A 26195-nucleotide genomic window follows, 5' to 3' on the forward strand; every position below is an offset into this window, starting at 1 on the left:
TTTTGGGTTGAATTGAAAGTTAGAGTTTGGTTGTTTTGGGTTGAATTGAAAGTAAGAGTTTGGTGGGATAAGGACCGTACTGATAAATCATTGTGTATCTTGAACTAGAAATAAATGCTTTTTGATCTCCATGCATGGTTTCCAACCCTCTCCCTCTCTCTCCCCCCCTCCCCCCCCGTACCCGTGTTGACAAATATAAAAATAAAACCATTTCTCAATTTTGAAAGGGACATAAAGCGTAATGTTAAGTGACTCTCTTTCTAGCTGCTCACTTTTGAATTAGGTAACAATAAATTATGATTGAAAAACTGATTACTGTCAACTGTGGTTTCTCTGCACATACATTTCTACTGCATTAAAGCACCCTTAGATCTTAAAAAACAACAATATCTTCCAAATTTTTGATCAGATTAACGTTTCAAGGGTACCGTTGTGAATCGTACATTGCCATTTTTGCATGGAGGGTCACTTATAATCACGCTTACAGTTCCTTTAACGCATAATTTCAAAAATAATAAAGTATTTTTTGAATTATTTAACATTTTAATTTCCAACATTATTAATATGTGTTCAACATCTTAAATTATAAAAGCCATTAGTAAAGTTTTGAAGAATAAAATTTCGCAGGAAAATCTATCTATCTATCTATCTATCTATCTATCTATCTATCTTTCTATCTATCTATATATCTATCTATGTATATATCTATCTATCTATCTATCATTCTATCTATCTATTTTAGAATAAGCTGGCTTCTATGTGCTTCAAATAATTGAAGTAATAGTGAGTTTCTTTTAGGAAAAATAGGCCTCGAACCATTTTTGTTACTATACTGCAGTCTGCAGTGTACTTCGTATAAGCAGATTGAATTATTTATATTTGTTAAATTATGACAATATATCTCAAATTAACAAGTTTTTTGTTTTGTTTAATGCATAGTAAGTCACCAGATACTGTTAGTAAAAAGAATTAACGTGTGACAGGAGTGTTACAGAGGAATGTGACAAAGGAGTGTGATAGAGGAGTGTGACAGAGGAGTGTGACAGAGAAGTGTGACAGAAGAGTGTGACAGGTGAGTGTTACAGAGGAGTGTAACAGAGGAGTGTGACAGAGGAGTGTGACAGAGGAGTGTGAAAGAGAAGTGTGACAGAGGAGTGTGACAGATAAGTGTGACAGAGGAGTATGACAGAGAAGTGTGACAGAGGAGTGTGACAGAGAAGTGTGACAGAGAGGTGTGGCAGAGGAGTGTGACAGAGGATTGTGACAGATGAGTGTGACAGAGGAGTGTGACAGAGGAGTGTGACAGAGGAGTGTGACGTTCCCGGTTGCTTCTGATGTATGAGACAAATTGTTAAGTATGGCCTCCCTTCTTATTTAACAACATCAGTGTAATAATTTGGATTTTTCTAGATTTTTCAAAAATATTAATATTATTAAAACAAAAGATCAACCCCCCCCCCCCCACACACACGGTAAAGTCCGGTACATTTCAATTGCCGGGCCGACTGTTAAGGGAGCAGGGCAAGCTGTACAAAACACAAACAGACTATGCATGGCAAAACGGGACGGTATGCCAAATGAATTAGGTCCTTCTAGGGAAAATATACTGCCCCCCCCCTCTCCAGCCACGGCATGCTTGTTGTTTTTTTTGTATTTTATATTGAAAGCTTTTCAAAATCGTGTTTGAAAAATATTAACCATTATTTTATATTATATAGGATGAAAAATATCAATTTTTACTAATTATGATATTTCCAATTCAGTGATGGTGATGGACCAAACCTCTGTAGAGTAAAAAAGTAGATGTTAGTTCCACATTTATTGAAAATATATTTCGGTCTGGGTTGACCCTCGTCAGTTCTAACGATATAATAACCATCAAAATCGATTAAAAAAATTAAAAAAATGTAAAAATCACAAGAATATATTTCCAAGATCTGAGCCCGAAATTAATGAATTGGAGTGGTCGCGTAACCACCGCAAGCTGCAGTTCAAATTTTTAAGCCCTGATTAAAATCCTCATGAATCCTTAGCTTTGAATCAGTCATTAAAATTTGAACCGGCAGAAGGTATAGTTAAGCAACCTGGCTCCAATTCATTAAATTCGGTACATGCAGTACTAATTAACAAATATATAATTTTGAGTTAAAAAAATCATTTGTTTTTTTCTCTCTGCATGAAAAAAGAAATATCAAAATGTGTTTATAGAATAATATTGCATTAATTAATCATGTGAATAAACAAATTAAATGACTTTTTCATTTTCATTTTCGCAGCAGTGCAGAGGGGAGCTGAGGGGAATTCAAATTTGATTAATAATTATACACAAAAAGGGGAATAATAAACTTAGGAACTTTTTTTTTCAAATATGGCGCCTACAGCTTTCCCCACCCCCACCCCTACTCCCAAAAAAAGGTCTACAATTTTGCAAAACGATAAAAATCTTATTTTATATTTTAATCCAATTCCCGATATTTTGAGAATTTATTTTCAATAATTCAAAATGAAAATTCTGCAATTTTTACAACTATTCTAGAATTTGATCCAACTAAAAAATACAAAATCATGTGTTAATTTATAGTTACGTCTTGTCTGTTTTTTTTTTAAAACATTTTAAAACAACAAAAAAGGTAAAAAAGGCAAATCCTTTTTTTAAATGGACCAGAAAACATTCGGAAAAAAGGACTGAACATTTGCAACAAAAAAAAACTCGAAAAATAAAGCGTGAAAAATCTGTAAAAAAAACTAGAAACCCTGTAAAAAACGGCAAAAAAATCTGTAAAACAAGGTCAAAATCTAATAAAAAAGGTTTATAATCTGTGAAACATGGTTAAAATCTAACAAAAAAGGTTACAATCTGTAAAAAAAGGTTAAAATCTAATAAAACAGGTTTAAAATCTGTAAAACAAGGTCAAAATCTAATTAGAAAAGTTTTAAATCTGTAAAAAAAGGTTAAAATCTAATAAAAAGTTTTAAATCTGTGACAAAATGCATAAAAAACCTGTTTGCAGAGTTTGCCAAGCTGGGAAGCTCTCTGCTGGGAAAACAGATTCCAAATATTCAGATCTAACCCCTCCACTCTAAAATATCATTGTTAGTAAAAAAATAGAAAATTTTACATTTTTAACTATTAAAATGATATTTTCAGAAAAGATGAAACAGCAAAACCTTTGAATACATTCAAAATCATACTTTAGAAGATATAGAAATATCTAATTTAAATTAATAACGACGTTTGTAATAGTGAGACCTATAAAACTGTGGAATATTAAGACGACATTAAGTTTAGTCTACCTATCCCACAGCCCAATGGGTCTCATCACTCTGTATTATTTCCAAATTCTAATAAGAATATAAAAATTGACCTGAAAGGCTCTAAATCCGTCCAAAGTAAGTCCTGTTCGGCGTTCATACTGTTCCATATAATCCCAGCGAAAACTGAAACAAAATTTTCAAATCAATTTAATACTTACATCATTGTAAAAGAGCGCGAGATATTTAATAATGTATTATAGAACAGAATAAGTCCCATAATTGGGTAAAAGAAACGAGTTTCTGCCACAAACTCTGATTTTCGTTACCCCATAATTATGCAATCTGCTTTCGTAAACCTTAGATATTTCAAACTTTAAATTATGTTTAGAAAGTCTAAGTTTAAAATAATAAGGGTTGCACAATCAGGTTGCAAAGAAATAGGGATCATGGTAAATTTAAGGTTGTGGCAAGAACGATCAGTTTCTTAATATATATTTTAAGATATGAATGTCGTTCGAATATTTTGATTTATGTAAAAGAAAAAACTTAAATTTAATAATTATACATTTTAGTTGATAAAATAGGGAGCGCGGGGGAGGGGTGAAGGGGTTGAAATATAAGGGGAGCAAGCGGGGGAAGGGAATTTACGATCGTTTTTTTCCGAAAACGAAATGATCGTTTTTGAAAACGAAACAAAAAATGATCGTTTAACGATCGTTTAACGATCGTTTTCAAAAACGATTAACAACCCTATGTATAGGCCCGGCCCTATAAGTGACATATCAAAAATACCATGTCTTGCCTTATAATATTTGTTATTGTTTGCATTAAAACTAGTTGTTGAGCTGTCTAATACGATAAATAACCCCATCCACTCTCTTTAGGTCTACTATCATCAGTTCAACGTACATAATTGTTTGCACTTGTGTACATGTACATTGTACATGACACTTTTTTCCGGATCAAAGAATCATTTCCAAAGATTATTTATGATACATTAACTGCTTATATATTCAAATCAAAAGTCTAATATATATCCCTTCCTATTCATTCAGAAACATTTATATATCAGACTATTGTAGAAATGGGGGACTATATGTGTTCCTCATAATGTTGATATTCTATTGATTTTGTGCACACTAAAGAGAAGTTATGCTGCTACATTTCTGCTTACATTCGCGGATTTTCTCTAGATCTAGATACATGGTGCAAAGGAGACTTTGTGACCTCGTAACTCCTATAGTTTTGATTTTACGCTAAAATATGATAAAACAAATATATCCAGTTACAGATCTGCTTAATGGCATATACAAAACGTTCTACAATATAAGAGGAGTTTTAACTAAAAATCTTGAACCCGTATCTCAAAAAAATCTGTAATTTAAAAAAATCAATTCTGATATTCCTTTAAGGCAAAAAAATTCTTCGTGGCATTCATTATTGAAAACAATCATTTTTGCAGTTCAGGAAGCTGGCCTTCTTCTTGAAAATCAAGTAAATAAAAGGGTTTTTGTTCGAATTGTCCAATATTTATACATAAGGGTGTACTGAAAAGTCAATGACAACGAATAATGCCTTTTATGCCAAGTGTAAGCATGGTGCTTTGAAGGATATACAATACACTCGCATCTATTTATGAATATACATTTTATTTACATATTATGCAGTTCTAAGGGAAAGGGCCGGGCGGTAGGACTTACTTCACTATAATCTATACAATAAAATAAGACATTCGTATATATATATATATGCTGCGTATGGCTGGCCAAACAACTGTTCCGATTGGGCTGACATTTTTTGTGGACACTCATGGGTGTTACAGGCTAAAAAAATCGAAAATATTTTTCTCAAATTTTTTAAAAATATTTTTTTTCCACGGGCAACGCCGGGCTAGTTATAATAATTACCATAGAAGAAATGAAGAAAAAAATTTCTGCAGTTTTTGGGAGGAATTTTTTATGAACTTATTTGTAGTGCTACATTTAACAATTACTACTTTGCTTCAGTCATGTTAAATGTAAAAGAATAAATTGTTTAACTAAAAAACAAAAAAATTAAAAATAAATACTCTTCCATGTAACAAAGATTCAGATTTTTTAAAAACTGAATTTGAAAGTATTTTCAAGTATTAGAGTAGAAGGTCCAATTCACAACCGAACCCTTTAAACAGCTGTGTCTGATCGAGGTTAGGTACTTTCCTAAAGGATTTTTCCCAAGTGGCAACTTCCCAAGGGTATATTCCCAAGTGGCAACTTCCCAATATGCAATTGCCCAAGCGTCAATTTTCCAAGTCTGTCCTAGACGCAGTGATCGGTCCCCAACATATTCTGGGCCCCTAGCCCATACTAGCCGCAGTGCTCGTCCCCCTTTGCAGCCTGCGGCGCCCTAACCTAACCTTTGGGAAGTTGCCACTTGGAAAATTGTACATTTGGGAAGTTGTCACTTGGGAAATTGCACATTTGGGAAGTTACCACTTGGGAAAAATCCTTTGGGAAAGTACCAACACGGTCCGTCTGATCAAAGATTTATAAGTTATTCTTCTATGTCTCTTTTTAACTTAATTTTGATTGTGGCTATATTGTAAAATTTGCTTGCACATACCTGCTAGAGAGAAAATAAAGGAAGTTATCAAAATTAAAAACTTTTTTCATTCCTCTTTGATAGGGAATCCCATGAGCCACTTTTTTAGAAACGTCTGAAAGAAACTGAGTTCTTGTCACAAGCTCTAATTTTCTAATTTTCTAATTTTCTAATTTTCTAATTTTCTAATACATATATCTTTGCAAACCGAGGTCGTAGACCTTTGATATTTCAAACTAAGAATTCTGTTAGATAAAATAGTCTAAGTTTGAAATATATAAGGTTTACACTATTAGATTGCAACGATATAGGGAAAATTTGAAAATTTGAATTTGTGTCAAATAATCCAGAAGGAAACCCAATTTTAAAAATATGATTTGTTAAAAAATGTGAATATTCACCCGTCCAGAACTATGATGAGGAGTTTGTGCCTGATCTGTTTCTTCATCTGGTCCTGCTGTTCCTCAAGTAATCTCTGCCGTTCACGTCTCTGCATTCGTCGCTGCTGATTAGCATCAGACTGCACCAGGTTCATTTATTTAGGAGAACGTGTTCGCGAAAAATGAAAGGGAGGGTTAGGATTCGATCACCACTAATTTTACTTTAATTTGTTGCGTCAAAGTAACACAAAATTATTGAAATCGCTTATGTCCAAAATTTTACATTGCACTTAGTTGCATTAAATTGGAACTCATGGCGTTAATGAATATTGGAACCTCATAACCTGAACATTTAGTTTATATCAGGCACTTAAAGGAGACTTTAAAATGAAACTAGCAAACAAAAATTTTTTATCAATCGATAATTTATAAAATTATGTAATTTAGTGAGTAATCATGGTTTGTATTAGAAATGTTTAACTTAATATTAAATAGAAGACAAATCAAGGTTAAAATATTAATCATAATTTAGAATTATGGTTTTATCCAGACTTAAAGGGTTAAATGAATGTTCCTGTTCTTGCTCTGTATCCAGGTAGTCTTCAGAGCTGTGAGTGTCATGAACTTCAGTACCTGGACTGTTCAGATACCTGGAGAATACACAGTGTGAGGAAAGACAACAATTCTTAAATAGTGCTGAGCATCATGAGACGATCTTTTTTTTCAATTAACAAACGGTATTTCCCATCACAACCCAGTTGAAAATTAACGAATGCAGTTAGAAGCTGTTTTAAAGAAACAATCATCAATTAACGAACGTTGAACGAACTCTTTGGACGAAAAAATGTTCTCTTTAACATTAATCATATGTATCGTTTAGTGGGAAATATGCATCAATAAAACTATTTTGAAAAGAACAATCGATTTGAAACCCTAGATAACAAAGTAAAAAAGAAAAGGCGAGAAAAAAATAATATTTCAATTCATGATAATAGTTTGAATATCAAACGCTGTACCTTGAGTCATGAGGCCGTCGTTGTTTCCGATGAGGCTGGTTTTGATGCCGATTATTCCTTCCTTGAGCCGGGTTTGATTCATCTTTTGTAAACTGATTATCAGGCTGAGTGTGTTGAATGTCAAGTCTGGTTTTAGACCTGCTCTGCTCATTTCTAGATTCATAAAATCGATTTTCCGAATCCGTAAACTCATTTCCGGAATGATAAAACGGGTTTTCCGAATTTTCCGTTGTGTCCTCCGAATTCGGAAATGGATGTGCGTATTGCTGAGAGCTGTGATCTTGATCTACTGATTGATAATGATCTCCATATTGATCTGTTTCTATTCGATGATCATGTTGTTGACGCTTCCGACGGGCTGGTGACTCACGAACTTGAACAGCCAGCAGAAGAAGTATACAAACCTGAAATATTATTTGAATGTAAGCATAAAGTACTGAAAACTCTGCTTCATACGGACGGACCAAGTTATTAAAGAAATCATACTGCATGTTTCCATTATATTGCCCAAGGTTTTGCCGGAACTATTCCGTAACATATCATAACTCCAAAAGAAGTTTCCAGAAATTACCTATTTCCAGAAGAAAAAAATCTGTAGATGATCCAGAATTTTGTAACCTTTCAATATGAAAATGGAAAAATTCCGGATCCTTTCCATGATTACCCAGCCGAGGGGTAACATAGGGTAACTTTTTTTTCTTTCAAAGTTTTTTTCAAAATTCAAAATTTTTTCCACAGTGTTTTTAAAATTCAACTGGCAACGCCGAGCACTTCAGCTAGTTCTCAATAAATAGAGAATATAATAGGCTGTCCAACGGGACAGTAAACAATATAAATCATCTTGTTTTAGTGAAACTGTGGAATTGAGTTACGAACTGATTTTCTTATCCCTGGATATATCTTTGTTACCCAATTTTGTATATCAAAGGTCTAGACCATCAGGTTAGAAAGATATAGGGAATTATGAAGTTTGAGTTTGTGACAAAGACTCAATTCCTTTGTACAATTAATCATTCTTTTTTTGGATTTTCATTATATTTTATTCAACAACAAATATTGTTGAAATTTTTTAATGTGGTTTTTGGACATTATAAAGAATACTGGAATAGAAAACGTTCAACAGCTCCTAAATTTACCCNACCCCTTCTTCTATTTATTTGTTTAATGTTTAGTTTAATGTAAAGCAATATGTAAACCTGTTTACAGTTAATGTCGAAATAAAACTTTAATCAAATTAAATTTGATTTGAAAATATTCAAAATATTTAAATAACTCGAACGGGGCTGTACACTCTATGTACACTGTACAGTTTACAGTGTACATAGAGGTCATTTTAAATAACCTTTCATGTTAGATTCACAACAATACCTTTTCAAATTTAATCTGAGTATTTATAAGGAAAATATTATCGTAATTTTATGTTAAATTCTGTTAATTTCCTTCATTGTTTTGCACCATAAATGCACTAGTCACTTCTACAGAAAACAGTAGTAATTAATCGATTTTCCAGAAATGGTTAGAAATGGTTAAGGGTACTGTTGTGAACAAAGAGAATAGAATATATATTAAAGTGGAATTTAGACAATCCCTCAATATGAATTTTGTCAGTCCCTTTCAGCCTGAAATGGAATTCAAAGTGTGCAAATCATGTAAATGTTCACAAATTATATGCAGTAGAGTACATTAATACAGTATGTTCCCTAAACTATCCATTTCAATTTCGAAATTTTTAAAGCTGTTAAATAAACTTCATAAAATAATTTAGGTCAATGAAAAACATAATTTGATTTAAAGTTATAACGGAAAATCATCGTTTGTAAAGTGAAAAGCATAGAGTATATGTGAAATGCTCATTATAGTCAATTATGAAACCAGCCTATTTCATAATTTGGTTTTCTTAATATTGATTTTAGATTTTCTATAAAATGATGTGCCAGGGCCCAAAAGGTTATAGTAGCGCAAATATGTTTAAAATTTATTTCTTAAAAACATGTTAAGTTTAAAGTTTAACGTTCTATATGTTGCAACTTCTCTTCTATAATCTATATGTTGCAACTTCTCTTCTATAATCTATATGTTGCAATTTCTCTTCTATAATCTATATGTTGCAACTTCTCTTCTATAATCTATATGTTGCAATTTCTCTTACTCATTTTTATTTATAAATTATTTGTTTAGCCCGCGGTACTTGGGCTTTTATTATATTTGTGAGTTAACTTTCTTAATAATTTGTCTTTTGTGTTAAAACTCTTTGTGTTTACAAAGGTTTGATGTTTGTTGGTTGGTTGCGAGGTTTATAAAAGCCTAAACTGCATGAATGCCTAGCTTCCCTAGCTATGACGTCAGTAGGAAAATCCACCAATAGGGAGAAAATCTTCAGAGACAAAATGTCTTAAATGCTCTTTCGCAGCCAAACAGCGGCAAGATTACAAATCTTAAGCTTTCACTTGAGAATTGAAATCATTTAAGGGGGTTGACACTTTTTACTAAGGTATAAACTCAAGCATAGTTCATCAATTTACACATTTTTCCATTATAAGTTTCAAATTTGGGCGAATGGTCGGAATAAGGAGCATTTCTAAGATATTGGGTTTGTTACAAAAAGAATGGGTCTAGCAAATTCATGAATAACGTACATAGGTCCTGTAAGGCTTTATTTCAGCCTTATATATATATATACTTTGCTTGTCTGTTTGCCTGTTTGTCTGTCCGTTTGACTCCAATAATCGGCTGAACTGATCGGGCCCAAATTTTGTGTGGTATATTCACATGTTCCCAGGGAGGGTTTATAGGTGATCAAAATTTTAAAATTTTGCCTCCAACAAATTTCGATTTGCATTAAATTTTAAAAATCCACGAATTGTTTTTATAAAATCCGCAAATTTGTTTTTATTTTTGTTTTAAAATTATATGAAAATGTTTACTTTACAGTTGAAATAGAAGATGGGCGATGAAGTGCCCTTAAATCCTATAGTAATAAATAAATTTTCTTTTCATACAAAAATACATGTTATTGGTTTAAATTGTGCGAAAATATAAAACAATAACTATTTTTTTAATAACAGCGAGTAACAGGAGGAATTAGATAAATGTAAAAATCACTTATTTTTAGGAAAATTACATTATGTCAATAGTTATATGAACTAGAGAATTGACGAAATTAGGGATGTTTGCACAGTTTATAACAGTGTTCATTGTTCATGTACACTGTACAGTGAACATGAACAATAAACACTGTACAGTGAACATGAACAATGAACACTGTACAGTGAACATGAACAATGAACACTGTACAGTAAACATGAACAAAGAACACTGTACAGTATACATGAACAATGAACACTGTACAGTGAACATGAACAATGAACACTGTACAGTGAACATGAACAATGAACACTGTACAGTGAACATGAACAATGAACACTAGACAGTGATCATGAACAATGAACACTGTACAGTGAACATGAACAATGAACACTGTACAGTAAACATGAACAATGTACACTGTACAGTGAACATGAACAATGTACACTGTACAGTGAACATGAACAATGTACGCTGTAAAGTGAATATGAACAAGGTTTTCTGTACCGTGAACATGAACAATGTACGCTGTACAGTGAATATGAACAATGTACGCTGTACAGTGAACATGAACAATGTACACTGTACAGTGAACATGAACAATGTTCACTGTACAGTGAACCTGAACAATGTTCACTGTACACTGAATATGAACAATGTTCACTGTACAGTGAATATGAACAATGCAAGCTGTACAGTGAACATGAACAATGTACGCTGTACAGTGAACATGAACAATGTTCGCTGTACAGTGAATATGAACAATGTTCCCTGTACAGTGAATATGAACAATGAAAGCTGTACAGTGAACATGAACAATGTACGCTGTAAAGTGAACATGAACAATGTCCGCTGTACAGTGAATATGAACAATGTACGCTGTACAGTAAATATGAACAATGTTCGCTGTACAGTGAATATGAACAATGTACGCTGTACAGTGAATATGAACAATGTACGCTGTTCAGTGAACATGAACAATGCACATTGGACTAAGAAAAGGACCATTAGACAAGATTAAGGACAATACTATCTTTCAAGGGAAATGAAGAGGACAAGAAAATTAACAATATGGACAAGATAAATGAAAAGGACAACAAAGAAAATTAATAAGGGCAAGAACAGAATAAGGACAAGAGCATGAATAAGAACCATAATACGAACAAGAGCAGGGACATGAACACGTCAAAGGACGAGAAACTAAATCAGGAAAACAAGAATAAGAACTAAGGGAACAATAAGAACAAGGATAAGAATAAGAAAAAGAACAAGAACATGAACATGAGAAAGGACAAGAACATAAACAAGAACCAGAACAGAACAAGAACAAGAACAAGAACAAGAACAAGAACAAGAACAAGAACAAGAACAAGAACAAGAACAAGAACAAGAACAAGAACAAGAAAATTGCACAAGTTTTGCGAAAAACAATTGCAATTTTTTTGCAAACAACCTGTGAAAGGAAATTTGCATATTTTTAGTTTTTCTTGATTAAAAATCAGGTTATTTAAAATTTTGCAAAAAAATTTTCGTATTTGAAATGGCATGGTCAAGGGCTTTTTAAAAATGTATACTTTTTCATTTTTTGGACAAATTTTTTTTTGCAAACATTTTTACTATATAACTGGATTTTGCGATTAAAAATTCAATTTTTGCAAATTTGCAATATTTTTTGCAGATTCTAAAAGTAGAGCACAAGAGCTTTCCAATGATGTATTATTTGTCATATTTGGACATCAAACATGGGATTTAGAGGGGGGGTCAAATTGACCCCCCCCCCAGCATAGCCTGGTTTTCAAGTACCCCAGCAGAGATAGGGTTAAAGAGTTACAAGAGATGATGAGTAATTATTACTGACGTATTGTATCATTTTTAAATTTTCACAATGTTTGAGATAAAACTCTTATCTTTTCATGATTCAATATTAAACTAGGTAGTCATATTTAACTAGTTGAAAAGAGGTAAGATTAAACAATCTTAGTTAATTAAACCAATTTATTGACTGAAAAGAATTAATAGATTTGGGGTAGGATATAATAAGGGAATTAGGGTTTCCAATTTGACTTTTGTTGTGTGGAAATTATCAGAGTTGTGCAGAATTGCGCCCCACTGCTTTGAATTGCGCCCTACTGCTTTGAATTGCGCCCACTGCTTTGAATTGCGCCCTACTGCTTTAAATTGCACCTCATTGCTTTGAATTGCGAGAAATTAAAGGGCTCAAAATTGCGCACAAGTAAAATCCATTTGCATTTAAGAGTCTAAAAATTTGCTTTTGTTACATTATACAACATTTTCACTGCAACAGAAGATATGGATCCATATCAATTTTTCAAATTGTTTGTTTGTAAATGATACGTTTTTCTTAATTCAAGTCTTCCAAAAAGCAAAATTTTTGAAAAAAACAAAAAAATTTGAATCATTTTGGATCTCTTATATTTAGAGGAACTCCTTTAATGCCAAATATCCAAGAATATTTGTTGTGTTAGTGTATTTTTTTTATTGCTTCCATACAATATGCCAAATAAGAAAGAAACAAAAATATAGAAGGATTTGAATTAAAACATGATTTTGTAAATTTTGTCTAAATAACACTCTAATTAATATAAAGGTCAGAAAAATATGGCAATGGCTAGTACCATAGACCAATCTTTTAATCCTCCAGGATTTTAAGGGGTTAATGGTCTTCTCATAATGCTACTGATCCTACTTTGCAAAATTGTATACAAAAGTCAGTTATTTCACTAATAAAACATTATATGAGAAAATCCCTATTTAATTATTCTAAAAGTATGCAAGATAACAGATTCTTTTTGTTAAGAGGATGACTAACCCGGTATCAGCTGAGCAGAAAGAGAAAACTTCTGTGGAACTAGAGGCAGTTCCTATGGTCTTGAAAAATACTCTTGATGTTCCAAGCTCATCAAGAAATGTTCCTCGAAGGAATACTCTGGAGTATCATCCTGATAGATACAACATTTCTGCAGCAGCAGGTGTAAAGATACTAATCATTATCAACAATGTGGAGTTTAAGACAACTGTACGTTCACTAGATAGAAGAAACGGCAGTGATGAGGATGTAACTAGTATTAGGAAAACCTTTACTGAGTTGGGTTGGAAGGTAGAAGAAGACCTTGTTATGCAAGATCCAACTAAAGACCAAATTGAAGAACAAATCAAAATCATCCAGAGTTCAACTGTCAAGATTAGCTGCATTGCAGTTTTCATCATGAGCCACGGTGAGGAAAACGATACAATTTGGGCTGATGACCAAAGCTACAACTTGTGCAAAGATGTGGTTGAACAGTTGTCAGCGGAAAAGTGCCCTTCTCTTGCTGGCAAACCTAAGATGGTGTTTGTGCAAGCCTGCCAGGGGGGAAATACTGACTCAGGAACTTCTGTTAAACTCAGGTCTCCAACAAAGAAACAAGATTTTTCAGATGCTGTTGTTGTGGAGCCAAATACAGTCTATAAGCATGTAAAAATACCAAGTTATGCAGACATATTTGTGTTTAAAGCATCATACAATGGATACAGATGTTTCAGAAGTGATGAAGGATCCTGGTTTATGCAAACCCTTTGCAGGGTTATTGATGAAAGTTCTGCAGACATGGATTTATTTTCTATTGCCTTGAAGGTCACAGCATTTGTGTCCATGGAAAAGGTTAGCAGTTCAGACGACAAGAAAATTCATGAAAAGAAGCAAGTTCCAAAGATGCAAAGCACCCTCATGCGGAAGATATATCTTAAGGAACCAATCACTCATACAAGGCAGACCGTCAAGGCACTAGAAACTCAGAAGCCCCATTCTTTTCCGACTAATACCTCTCTTGTACAGTCAAACCAGCTGTGTAGTGCACCTGAAATCCACGGCTTGAATGCTTCTGCTGTTCAGACTTCTGAAGCATCCACTCCTTGTAAACTCTCTGAGGGCTCAAAAGCCCATGAAAATGTTTCTCCACATAATCAGGGATCTAAAGATCAAGTCAGCTCACCACGGAAACAGAGTTTCTTTAAAGTGATTTATTCAAGCTTAAAGGGGAAAAGTAAAACAAAAGACTGATGATATCAGGCATTATTTACTTTGATTGTACAAATATTAAAATCGAGCTAGTGCCAATAGTTTACTTGTTATTTACAAAAAAAATAGAACTTAAAAAACTGTAAAGCCTTACCTTGCTTACCTAGCTTCTTTTTTAACTTACTTATCTTTCATCGTGAATCGAAAATATGATTTTTTGTAGATTATTAACTATATCTAAATGATTTTTCAAAAGTGTAAATAAAATTATCATTAGAAACATTAAAATATTACAAACTCAACTGTGATTGATATTTATGACAGGATAAGATTGTGAAAATGAATGATTTTAATAAGGGTTTTGACAATTTGGATCAATTTGGATCCGTTATTATTATAAATCTATTTCATCATTAATTTTATAACTTTGATAAGAGTATGAAAATGAATGATTTTGATAAGGATTTTGACAATTTGGATCTGTTATTATTATAAATCTATTTCATCATTGATTTATATAAGTTTGATAAGAGTATGAAAATTAATGATATTAATAATGGTTTTGACAATTTGGATCAATTTGGATCCGTTATTATTATAACTCTATTTCATCATTGATTTATATATCTTTGATAAAAGAATGAAAATTAATGATTTTGATAAGGGTTTTAACAACTTGGATCAATTTGTTTTTGTAAAGTCCTTACAGACTTATCCTGAAGCTCTTAGAACTGATAAACCTAAAGGGTGGAACCTTTCTAACTGATTAACAGATCTAGGTGTGAAGTGTTGAAAAAAGTTTAAAGAATGCGGAACAATTGTCATGTAAACTGTAACTTTATGTAGCAAATAGGAGCCAGATTTATTCTTAGTTTAGTTAAGAAATGTCAAGTTTCAAAAGCTTTTATTGGACCATCATTTTAACAGCTTTAGGAAAGGTTCTGTAAGGCCTTGATGGATCCAACTTGATCCAGAAGTAATTGAAAACCCTAATTTCCTAAATATGATTTTGCATGCATAGCTTAAATAAATTTGATTTTTAAATTTTTTTAGTAAATAAATTATAGTCCTATTTTATTTCAATTCCCCTGTATAGTTCTGCCACTTGCTTTAAAATAGGTCTGCTAACATGTTTTATTAACATTCATTGACTTTTGTTTGTTAAATTATAAAATATCGCTAAAATTTTGCAACTTAGCTTACATTATCTATCCAAATATGTTCAGAGCACATTTTCAGAGACAAATCAGTTTAAAACACAACCTCCCTCCCTCAAATCCTAAATCACTGATTCAAATCTTCTTTAACTTTGATTCAGGAACTTAACCGGTGATAGGTAGGACAGCAACATTAGTCCAATTCATTGAATTCTTTGCATAGAAATATTATATTTTCTATATTACTTCTCTAATTAAATATACATAATAATTTAACAATTTGATCATTAAATCTAATCAATTAAACCAATCAAAAAAATTGTGTGAATTTTAATTACTAAATTATTGCAGGATAGAAAGTCAGAGATAGTTCTTAACCCTCAAATTCTCAATAGGGGAATATTGGATCTCAAAACACCCCAGGATTTTATTTTTTCCTTAAACAATCAATGTTGTCCAAGTTTACAGATTGAAGAGCCAACACTTGGAGAAACACAAGCTGGAAATATTTTTAACTCTACTTTAAAATTTGACAAATGTCAGTATTATGTGAGTTAGATCAAACTAGAATCCAAGAAAAGAAATAAGATGGAGAAGGATAGTAATATATTATCCTGACCCTTCTTTACTGACAATGATCTCAAAGGATAAAATCTTACGTTCAAGAAAGATCATATTCCTTTTAATATTCATATTCAGTCAGAACCTGAAAGATATTTACATTTAAATTGACAATGACATTCCAGTAAACAGTAAGTATTACAATAATGAAAAAAATTTCTTTGTTTGCCATTGCACAGGAATTGATCCTTCATAATTGACCTGTCTAAGTATTTATTAGTTGTGTCCTACTACAATGTTCAGATGGGGATCAACTCTGTAGTGGATTATTACAACAGAGCTGGTAGAGCAGTTTATGCTTGTGCAATGGATCTAAGTAAGGCATTTGATCTTGTGTCATGGGAAGTGCTCTTCTCAAAGTTATTGAAGAGGGGTGTATCACCTATAGCATTAAGGTGTTTAATGTTCATTTTTGGAGTCAGACAAGGAGCAGTTTCTTCCCCTGTGCCATTCTGTATATACATTGGCAAAGTTATCAAGTTATTACGCTGTTCAACAATTGGATGCCAAATCCAGGGTGTCTATATGTACATCTGGGTATATGCAGATGTTATTATTCTGCTTTCTCCTAGCAGAACAGGTCTTCAGGAAATGGTGAAAATTTGTGAAAATTTTGCTAAAGCTACTAAACTGAAATTTAGTACAAATATTTGAATCAAAAAATACAAAACTAAATGCCTTATTTTTTCTAAAGAAAGGATTAATTATAATGAAATAACCCCAATTTTATTGAATGAATTACCTTTACTATTTGTCAATGACTTAAAACATTTAGGAAATGTTCTGCAAAGTGATAATTCAATGACCATAGATTGCAATAAAAAACGAGCTATTTTCATTTTAAAAATTCATTCCCTTAACCAAGAATTTTATGTTAACAGTCCAGATGTTATTTCAAAACTGTATAATATTTATTGTTGTAGTTTTTATGAATCTAGTATTTGGAACTTGAGTTCCCAATTTGTTTCAAAATTGTATACAGCATGGAATACTGCTATTAGAATTCTTTTTAATGTACCTAGAGATATGCATAGGTACTTTATTGAAAGTATTTCACAATGTTTACATGTAAAAACTATGTTAGCTAGCAGATGTGTTTTCTTTCTATGAGACTATTGAAGCAAGTTCTAAGCTTTGCATTAGATTTCTTTCTAATTTATGCAAAAATGACCATAACATAGTTCTGGCAGAAATTTATTTTCTATTGCAAACGATTGATCTGTAAATCTTTCTGATTATAGTAAAATGATAGTTAAGAAACAAGGGAAATATTTTGATGTCCCATTGGACCATGCATGGAAAGTTCCATTTTTAAATACAAGAACGAATAATTTATATGTTTAAGTAATTGATGATTATGTTATAACTGAAATGATAAATATGTTATGGAATGAGTAATGATCAATGTCGCCTATTTGTGCATAATTTTGCATATTTTTCTTTTTTCTTTTGTAAAATTATATATTCAAAAATTTATTTAAACAAATTCATGTATTTATATCTTTGTGTATGAATAAATCTTTTTAATAATGAAATAATTATGTAATAAAATAGAAATAAAAATGTTATCAGCTTATTAGTGAGCTTACTTAAGACTGGGCAATTTCAGACTTTTTTCAAACATGTTGTTAAGTTATCAGGTAGCTAAATTCTTCATAAGCCAAGCTATTCAGCTAGATATCCAATAATTCTTAGATAAGAACAGAACATTCTGTTCAATTACCTGTATTTTCCTTTTTATTTTAGTTTTTGTTATCTTATTATGCTGTTAACTTAAGATAAGTTGGAAAAACCACTTTCTGTTAATGAGCCATAAATGTTTTTTTTTACTATTTATAGCAGAGAAAATTAAAATAAAAATAATATATTTTTGACAAGTTTTATGGAATTTAAAGGGACTGTAAAGGTAAAATGAAAGGGGTATATGCTGAAACCTAAGCATTTTAGAAGTTGATCGAGACCCATGAAAGTTCTATCTGATGTTCCTGTTTTGAGAAATTGATATAAAACTGTTTGAAATTTAAACGAAAATCTATATATATACAATTTTGTATAAAAATAGTAAGTTTAAACAGATCATAATCAGCAAATATGCAACCAATCTGAAAACGACCATATCCCAGAGGAGCCTGAGTAACTTAAGTTTGTTCCTATTATTATTTAAATTTAATAATTTTTATTTTAATAGATTAAATTGATGATTATTATACATAATTATACATATAATTATTTATATGTCCATATAATGTGACCAGAATTCCCACAGCATCTTTGCTGAATATGATCTGTTTAAACCTACTATTTTTATACAAAATTGTATATATATAGATCTTCTCATAGAGGAATTGAATTTTGCCATAAACTTAAATTTTCTAAATCCTAAATTTTTTCAAACTGATCATGTAAGCCTTTGATATTTCAAACTATGAATTCTGTTAGACCTAATAATCTAAGTTTGAAATATCAAAGGTTTACACATTTGGGTTGAAAAGATCTAGGAGTTTGAAAATTTTAATTCATGACCAAAATGTTGTGACTTTTAATGTAGGGCTGGGCACGTTCCAACTTTTTTGAAATTGTTCCGTTCTAGAACAAGGGCCTTCAGCTAAACTGTTCCGTTCTTGTTCCTTTTTTATCATTCTGTTCTCTTTCCGTTCCGTTCCGTTCTGAGTAGAAGAACTGTCTTCCCATTCCGTTCCGTTCTTTCCGTTCTTGGCGTTCTTATTTAAAGAACGGATCCATCCCTCTCGTTCCGTTCTTAGTCAAAGAAAAATTCCATCCAAGACAAACGTTTTATAGAAAAGAGTTGGTTAAAAAGTAAAAAAAAAAATACGATTTTATAATAAAAAGTTCCTCACGGCCGTAAATATACTTTAAATTATATATTTTAAATTTAGGGTTAAAAGAATAAGCTTAGATAATTTCTGGGCCTAGCAATGTATAATTTAGTGGGAGCAGAGGGAGAGGTGGGAGTCCTAAAATCCTTAATATGTACGACTAGCTGAAGGGCCCGGCGTTGCCCGTGAAAAGAATTTAGATTTTTTTTAGTCTATAACAAACCCTCACCAAACAAAAAATGTCAGCTCATTCGGTCCAGCCGTTTATTTTCTAATGTATAGGGTTGGGTACAGCGTGAAAAAAAGTCCGGTCTTTGGAAAATAAAATCTAAAGTAGCCCTTAACTTTTTTGTGACTAAAGCTGTATATCTAAAAACAATTTTTCTGGAAAGCCCTTGAAAAATGGATAAAGAAACATTTTGATATTTGTTTTAAAAAACAAAATTTTTTTTTCATTTTTCTGACCCTTTTTTGGCCTTTTTTTTAACCCTCCCTAGCACCCAAACTATTAAAGTTTTGAGATAAGACTTTTATATTTGATATTCAGTTTCAAGTTGAGTACAGGGGAGGTAATACATTTTCTGCATGTTTAATATGATTCTAGATTGCCTTTATACAGTAATATTTTCTCTTGGTACATTGTAAAGCTCTAACAATTTAAAATTTTTAACATTGAAATTGAAAAAAATTTTCAATTCTGGGTTGCTCATTCTTTTGTTTTTAAACTTTTTGATCCTTCACTTCACATGCAAAAATTAAGTCAAGGCAATTTTGATTTTCAACAACTGTGATACACGTTGGCATTAAGGGAATAAAGTAAGCTGAATCCCTAAGTGGAACTTTATTCAACTTTCTTTAACCTGCTTGAAACCAAAGCATGAATTTTTGAGGACGGTGGAATCAGTTAAGAAATTTAAAACATTTGTCATATTTCCATTCTTTTTAGGTCAAAGAGCATACTTTATTGTCTGCCACAAACTTAGCATTTTGCATGTTCTGTGGAGTAGCTTTTTCTAACAGACTTCTAAAGTTGAAAGATGAAAAAAGTCTTTAAAATTGGAAAATAAAAAACCTAAAATTAGCACCTTAAAGGGACTGTGCACATGATTTCAAGTGACCTTTCCATTTAATTAGGAACTTGATAGGCACTAGTCAAATGTAGAGTTTTAAAGTGAGTGAGCGGCTATGTAAGGTAGTTGAACTGAGTATGAAGTGTTGTGGAAAACTTCTTTCGGATTCATTTGAGACATATTAAACTTTTTAAAGATCTGTAAATCCTGAGTTTGAGAGCAAATTTGACGTTTAAAACTCCTACTTTGGGGGTGGATACGTTTTCAGTGTTAGTTTTTTTCTAATTATTAAATAACGACAACGAACAATAAAGTAAAAATTATGCAGTAACCTAGTTAGATGGTTAGGAACATATTTCTCAAAAGAAATTTGTCAATAAATCAATGCTAAAATCGATTATTTCGTTTTCATTATTATATTGAATTTCTTTGTTTCTTTGAATCTATTCGCAGATTTCTTCAAATTCTTAAAATGTCGTCTTTTCAATAATAATTCTAAAAAATCTGCGAACATCTTTGTGAGTAATGAGAAACCAGAATAATGAGATAATAGAAACTAATAATTGAACAAGATTACTTATTTTCGATGAAAAGATTAATTTTCATTTTCTCAACATGTTCCTATGCATGACGTCTGTAGTTTATTGTAGAACTTTTTTACATTTTATGTCGTCGTTATTTAATAATTTAAAAAAAACTAATTCTGAAAACGTTTTGAACATCGAATTTGCGCTAAAACTCAGGATTTACAGATCTTAAAAAGTTTATTATTTTCTCAAATGAATCCGAAAGAAGCTTTTCACAACACTGCATACTCAGTTCAACTACTTTACATAGCCGGTCACTCCCTTTAAGATAAATTCAAATGCAAAAAAATCTAACCTTTAAGGGTTCTCCCATGTAGTTTAGGTAAAATATTTACAAAGAGAAAGAAATATTTGGTGTACATCCTAAAAATATGATTGAGTATCTGAGTTTTGCCCCTGTATTACTATGTAAAATCTCATCTAATATTTCCGTATTCCAATTTTTCTAACAATTGCTTTTAAAAACACCATTTAAAAGTCTAAACTGAACAAATAAACTATAAGGTCAGATTAGACATGTCATTGGCAGACATAAAGTGTTATTCCTCAAAGCTCCAAAAATGGAAGGATATCACGGGAAATAAGCATTGAAAATATTATCTTGAGCATAAAACGATGGAAAATTACCAAAAATCATACTTTTTCTGATACATTTTGACAATAAATGAGTGAAATTTACAAACTAAACAATACTGCAACAGTGCAAAGCATACCAGTCTCACTGCAAAATCTGCCCCTAGCATATGTTTTATTTCTTCAGTTTAGACCTTTAAATGGTGATTTTAAAATCAATTGACAATAAAAACCAGGATATTACGGAATTATTATATGAGTATTTGTATAAGAAGACAGGGGTAAAGCTAAGATACTCAATTATCTTTTTAGGCTGTACACCAAATAATTCGTTCTCTTCATGAATCTGTTACCTAAGATACCTGGGAAAACCCTGAAAGGTTAGATTTTTTGTACAATTAAATTTATCATAAAAACCTACATTTGACTAGTGTAGGTGACCTTAAATTTCACCTAAAGTTCTTTAACAATGTGACTTAACTAATTAATTAAATCAGAATATATTTTGTTTTATTTTACTAGGATGAGTCAGCAAGAAAAAGCTAAGAGTAAAAAGAAAAGGTCTACCATGGAATCAAAATCTGATGAAGAGTCAGAACACAAGAATGGTCCTAATTTGGCAAGCAATTCAAAGAGGGTTTCCTTAATACCAGCTATAGATCACAATCCTAATAGCTACAATATATCTTGTGGCCTAAAACTGGTAATGATTATTAACAATGTTAAGTTTGATAAGTACAACAAAGGTCAACCTGAACACAAGAAACTTCCTGAGAGAGGTGGCAGCAATGAAGATGTAAGACGTATCAAAGAAACCTTTTCTGGATTGGGTTGGACAGTGGAAGAGAAATATATTCTTCAAGATCAAAAAGAAGCAAAAATAAAAAAAAAATAGAAAGTATTCAGGAGTTAAAGGATCTTAGCTGTTTAGCTATTTTTATCATGAGCCATGGCTCAGAAAACGATACAATTTATGCATCAGACGGTAGCTACAATCTGAACAAAGATGTTATTGAAAATTTGACTGCTGATAAGTGTCCTTCTCTTGCCGGGAAACCTAAATTATTTTTTATACAAGCATGCCAAGGGGGCCAGGCTGATTCTGGTTTTTCTGTTCAGCACAAGATCTGTGATAGTTCTGATAATAATGGGACAGAAGGTAACAGACATAACAGATTTAAAACTGTAAAAATTCCAAATCCTGCAGATATGTTTGTTTTCAAAGCATCATACACCGGATTCAGATGCTACAGAAACGATAATGGATCATGGTTTATGGAAAGCCTTTGCAAAGTGATAACAGATAATCCAAAAATGGATTTAGGGTCCATTGCCCTAAAGGTCACAAATTCAGTATCAAAGCGAGAAAGTCATTCTTGGACTGATGATGATGATCAGAAGAAGCAAGTACCGATGACTATAAGCACCCTTGTGCTAAAGATGTACTTTATAGATCCCTTTATAGATAATGATCCCTGCATTTTATTTTGATTAAGAAAAAACAAGTATTTATCACTAAATTATCATCCTTAATAAAGTGTTTTAAGTTTATATGTAATATAATAAAAGAAATTTAAAATGCACAGATTTTAAACTTCAGATGCTAGATGTTTAGAGGGTTATAATTTTGCAATTAAGACACAGCACATTTATAAGATATATTTAATAAAAACTAAAGGATTTAAATGCAAATTATTGGCACATTAAGTATCAAAAAATCAAACTTTCGGATATGTTTCTGAACGTTCATGATATGTTTTGTTAAAGGACAGAATCAAATCTAAGGAGGGGAGGGGAAGGGCATAGAATAATTTTGCTGACCATGTCTGGGATTCAAGCAATAACATTTTTGTTGGCGATGTTCAATCTTTAAGAGAGATAATAATATTTCTGGATAAGGGTGCAGTTGGAGCTGTTAACCATTTTTATGAACAATGAAAAGAAGGATTTGTATCGTTTTGATTTTCAAAAAGTTATGATCTTATCGTTTTTTGTTGGAATGTATTTAATCTTTTTGCTTGCATAACTCGTTTGATGCATCTGGTTAGCTTGTTTTTTTATTTAGTTGAAGCCCTTAAAAATGATATTCAAGGCCGAGGATCAACTTTGACATTCAGATTGTGTTGCTGGTCCTCATCAAGTCTCATGCTTAGTGTGTGACCATGCACAGTGTATTTGGTATTGCATCATATATCATACTTTGCTTGTCTGTTTGCATTTTTTTTTTACATTGTTAAAATGACTAAACTTTTTTGGAACCTTACATTCCCGGGGAAAGGTTTTTAAAAATGCTTTTTAAAATTCAAATTTTTTAAATTCTACAAAAGAATTGATACATCAGTAAAAATACCAGAGGGGATGATAGTTCTCTACCTGTGTGCTCAGTTAGCTGTACTGTACACTTACAACTGTTTACTAATATTGATATACTATAGGTTAGGCCAGAATCAACTTATAATAAACAAATATGCAGTACGCTCTCGGTATATACAGGGTGTCCCACATCAAATTAGACCGCGTCAATGGGTCTAAATTACGATTTGGGGGACAAATTAGAAAATTTAAGAAGAATGAATCATTTTGAAAAATTTAATAAGGCTAATAGAAATTTTTTTTGCAGAAAATGCTAGATTTTCTTAGTATAATGTGCGTATTTACGTGCTAAAGATTGGAGATAATCTAATATGAAATGGAACGCTCTGTAGCCTAATGACAGTTAAAAAAGGCTGCTCAAGATACTGGAGGCTGTGAAGAGAGGATCAATATATAAACCCATCCTTGCTGCCCATCCTACCAGAATACAACATCTATCTATCTATCCATCTATATGTCAATCTGTCTGTTTATGTAAATATATCTATATTATGAAATATTTTTATATTCTAACTTTGTTTTCAGCTTTGATATTCCTTTTAGATGTTTAAACATATATTTTCCGAGACAAACTGTTTGATGGGTCTGACCAAATCTTTAATTAGACATTAATTTATCTATATATCTTTATTACAAGAGTTAACTCATCTATTTATCTATATATATATATCTACTAATCTATTATCAGAATGTGTCTACCATCAAAAGATATCAGAATGGGTTGAACCAGGTTAAAAAGCCAATTCCAAAGCAAAAGTCTTTGCGACACTTCAAAGTATACGCGGACCATAAAATTATTTAATAACTTGAGAATTATGAGAACATCTGTAAATACACATATATATATATAACAAATGCGTCACTCCAAAATATCTCTAAGTCTATATTTATCCACACACAAAGCTATTAGACTCTATCCTCTCTACCAAACGATGAACAGAGTCTATCCAATAACTTTATTTAGATCTTTAATGGTATAGGTAAATGAACGAATTATAACGAACCTATATATACAGGATACAAAGATTTAGGGATATCACTATATTTATTACATATATACATACAGTGACAAACAGAAAAACTCAAGAATTATGACATTAAATAGTCCAATAAATGTTCAATTCCATTGTGCAGTGTAAACAGTAATTTTCTTTGTAACAACATCAGTATTACTTTCATGTTGTCTTCATATTCTGGTTCTCACTGTATTGTATTTAGTTCTAGATCTATTTCTAAACTTCAGGTTTACTATTAAAGGTTTTTAGATAAATTAAAAACCTGAAAATACTGAAAGGACTTTATCTTCCAACTTAAACAATAAAACATTAAAACATGAGTCTATTCACTCTATTTTAGTTCAATCTAATTCAGTTCTAAAGCGGGAGGTTTCATTCACAGCGGTTCCCTGTAACCTCTGTTGAGAGTAAAAATGGGAAGGATATCATCGTTTTCTAATATTAACGGGTGTTTACTGCTAAATTCTAGCAAAGTCCTTTATTGTCACACTTACAGAGAACCCCTAATTAAAAATAATCAATTTTCCTTAAAAAACAAATTTTAATTGAATAATTGGGAAAAGTTTAAAGTTTTAAAATAATTATGATATTAACATATTATAATGAAAAAAGAAAAAATGATGTCAGAAAATATGCATTAACCTTCATGACGTCATACTTGCAGTTTGGTGAGACATGGGGAAAACTGGGGAAATATGAGTTGGCAGTATGTTTTGGTTTCCTTTGACTGATAAACCGGGTTTTGGCAGATTTAAACCGCGGCTCAAATTCTTTAAATTCCATCTCAGGTCACTTGAAGCTATTTTACTATATAAAGAATTAGCCTATTGCTATGTTCAACCAAACTACTAATAGTTTACACCAACCCAAATATTAAACGATTCACGAGACAATACTTTATTTAAACGAAAATATGATATCAAACGGTTATTATGTAGATTGCAGGGAATTGAGCTACAAGACTATCTGACAGAAAACCACTATTATTCTCCTCCTCCTCCTGATACTGTAGATCATTATCGACTGACTCTTGTTTCTGTCCAGGTTGACCTGCTCACTCTCGTCGGGAATCCCTATTTTCTCCAAAATACCAGGTGAACTCCACCTTGGATTCCTTCGGGCCTCTCAACTCGGCATCAGGTTAAAAATAGATTTCACCCGCTAGAATATGTACAACAGAAAATAGGGCTAAATTTTCTGTGTTTGCAAAATCATCATTTTTGCTCCACTGCTACATTACGTCAACAGTTCGAAGCTTAAAGGTAAACAAATTATTGCAACATGAAATAAATATAACTTAAAGCAAATAAAACTCAAAAACAAACAAACCTTCACTATTTCAATATGAAATTAAATCTTAAAATTACTTCATAAATATTTCTTTCGATTTGGACAATTTCAAGAATGAATGCAATTGAAAAGTGTTTTTAACTATTTACTCATTTTCCACTTGTTCAAATTATTATCCTCTACAATGATCGATAAACTTTTTGTTTTTCTAATTATGAAATCTTTTAATTATTAGGCATTCGTTTATTCTTACTACTTGGTTAATTTTCCAAACAGTGATATTATTTAACCCTATCCCTGCTGGGGTACTTGAAACCCAGAATATACTGGGGGGGGGG

At 31.8% G+C, this 26195-nt stretch overlaps 2 protein-coding genes and 1 long non-coding RNA gene across 5 annotated transcripts in view; 2 read left to right on the plus strand and 1 right to left on the minus strand.

Annotated features, from left to right (window-relative positions):
• Positions 1-26195, minus strand: part of LOC111710709 (ectonucleotide pyrophosphatase/phosphodiesterase family member 6) — a 67038-nt gene that overhangs the window by 31378 nt on the left and 9465 nt on the right. For all 3 annotated transcript variants that reach the window (XR_002767111.1, XM_023484826.1, XM_023484827.1), the window contains exons 2-6: positions 7232-7635; positions 6790-6865; positions 6237-6355; positions 3366-3438; positions 3002-3080 (exon numbers count right to left, since the gene is read on the minus strand). Coding sequence is in view for 2 of the 3 variants with exons in the window: in XM_023484826.1 (XP_023340594.1) it covers positions 3002-3080; positions 3366-3438; positions 6237-6355; positions 6790-6865; positions 7232-7635 (751 nt within the window). In the remaining variant the exon portion in view is untranslated. The remainder of the gene's footprint in view (positions 1-3001; positions 3081-3365; positions 3439-6236; positions 6356-6789; positions 6866-7231; positions 7636-26195) is intronic.
• Positions 13113-15410, plus strand: LOC111710710 (caspase-7). The gene has a single exon (XM_023484828.1). The coding sequence runs from the start codon at positions 13137-13139 to the stop codon at positions 14373-14375; it is 1239 nt and encodes a 412-aa protein (XP_023340596.1). The 5' UTR covers positions 13113-13136; the 3' UTR covers positions 14376-15410.
• Positions 20863-22059, plus strand: LOC111710711 (uncharacterized). The gene is made up of 2 exons (XR_002767112.1): positions 20863-21558; positions 21701-22059. It is a non-coding gene; the product is annotated as an uncharacterized LOC111710711 (long non-coding RNA).

Source organism: Eurytemora carolleeae, unplaced genomic scaffold (assembly GCF_000591075.1).
Source record: "Eurytemora carolleeae unplaced genomic scaffold, Eaff_2.0 scaffold1066, whole genome shotgun sequence".
NCBI lineage: Eukaryota > Metazoa > Arthropoda > Copepoda > Calanoida > Temoridae > Eurytemora > Eurytemora carolleeae.

Coding starts and splice junctions, on each gene's coding strand:
- LOC111710710 (XM_023484828.1), top strand. CDS start 13,137: ATGACTAACCCGGTATCAGCTGAGCAGAAAGAGAAAACTTCTGTGGAA.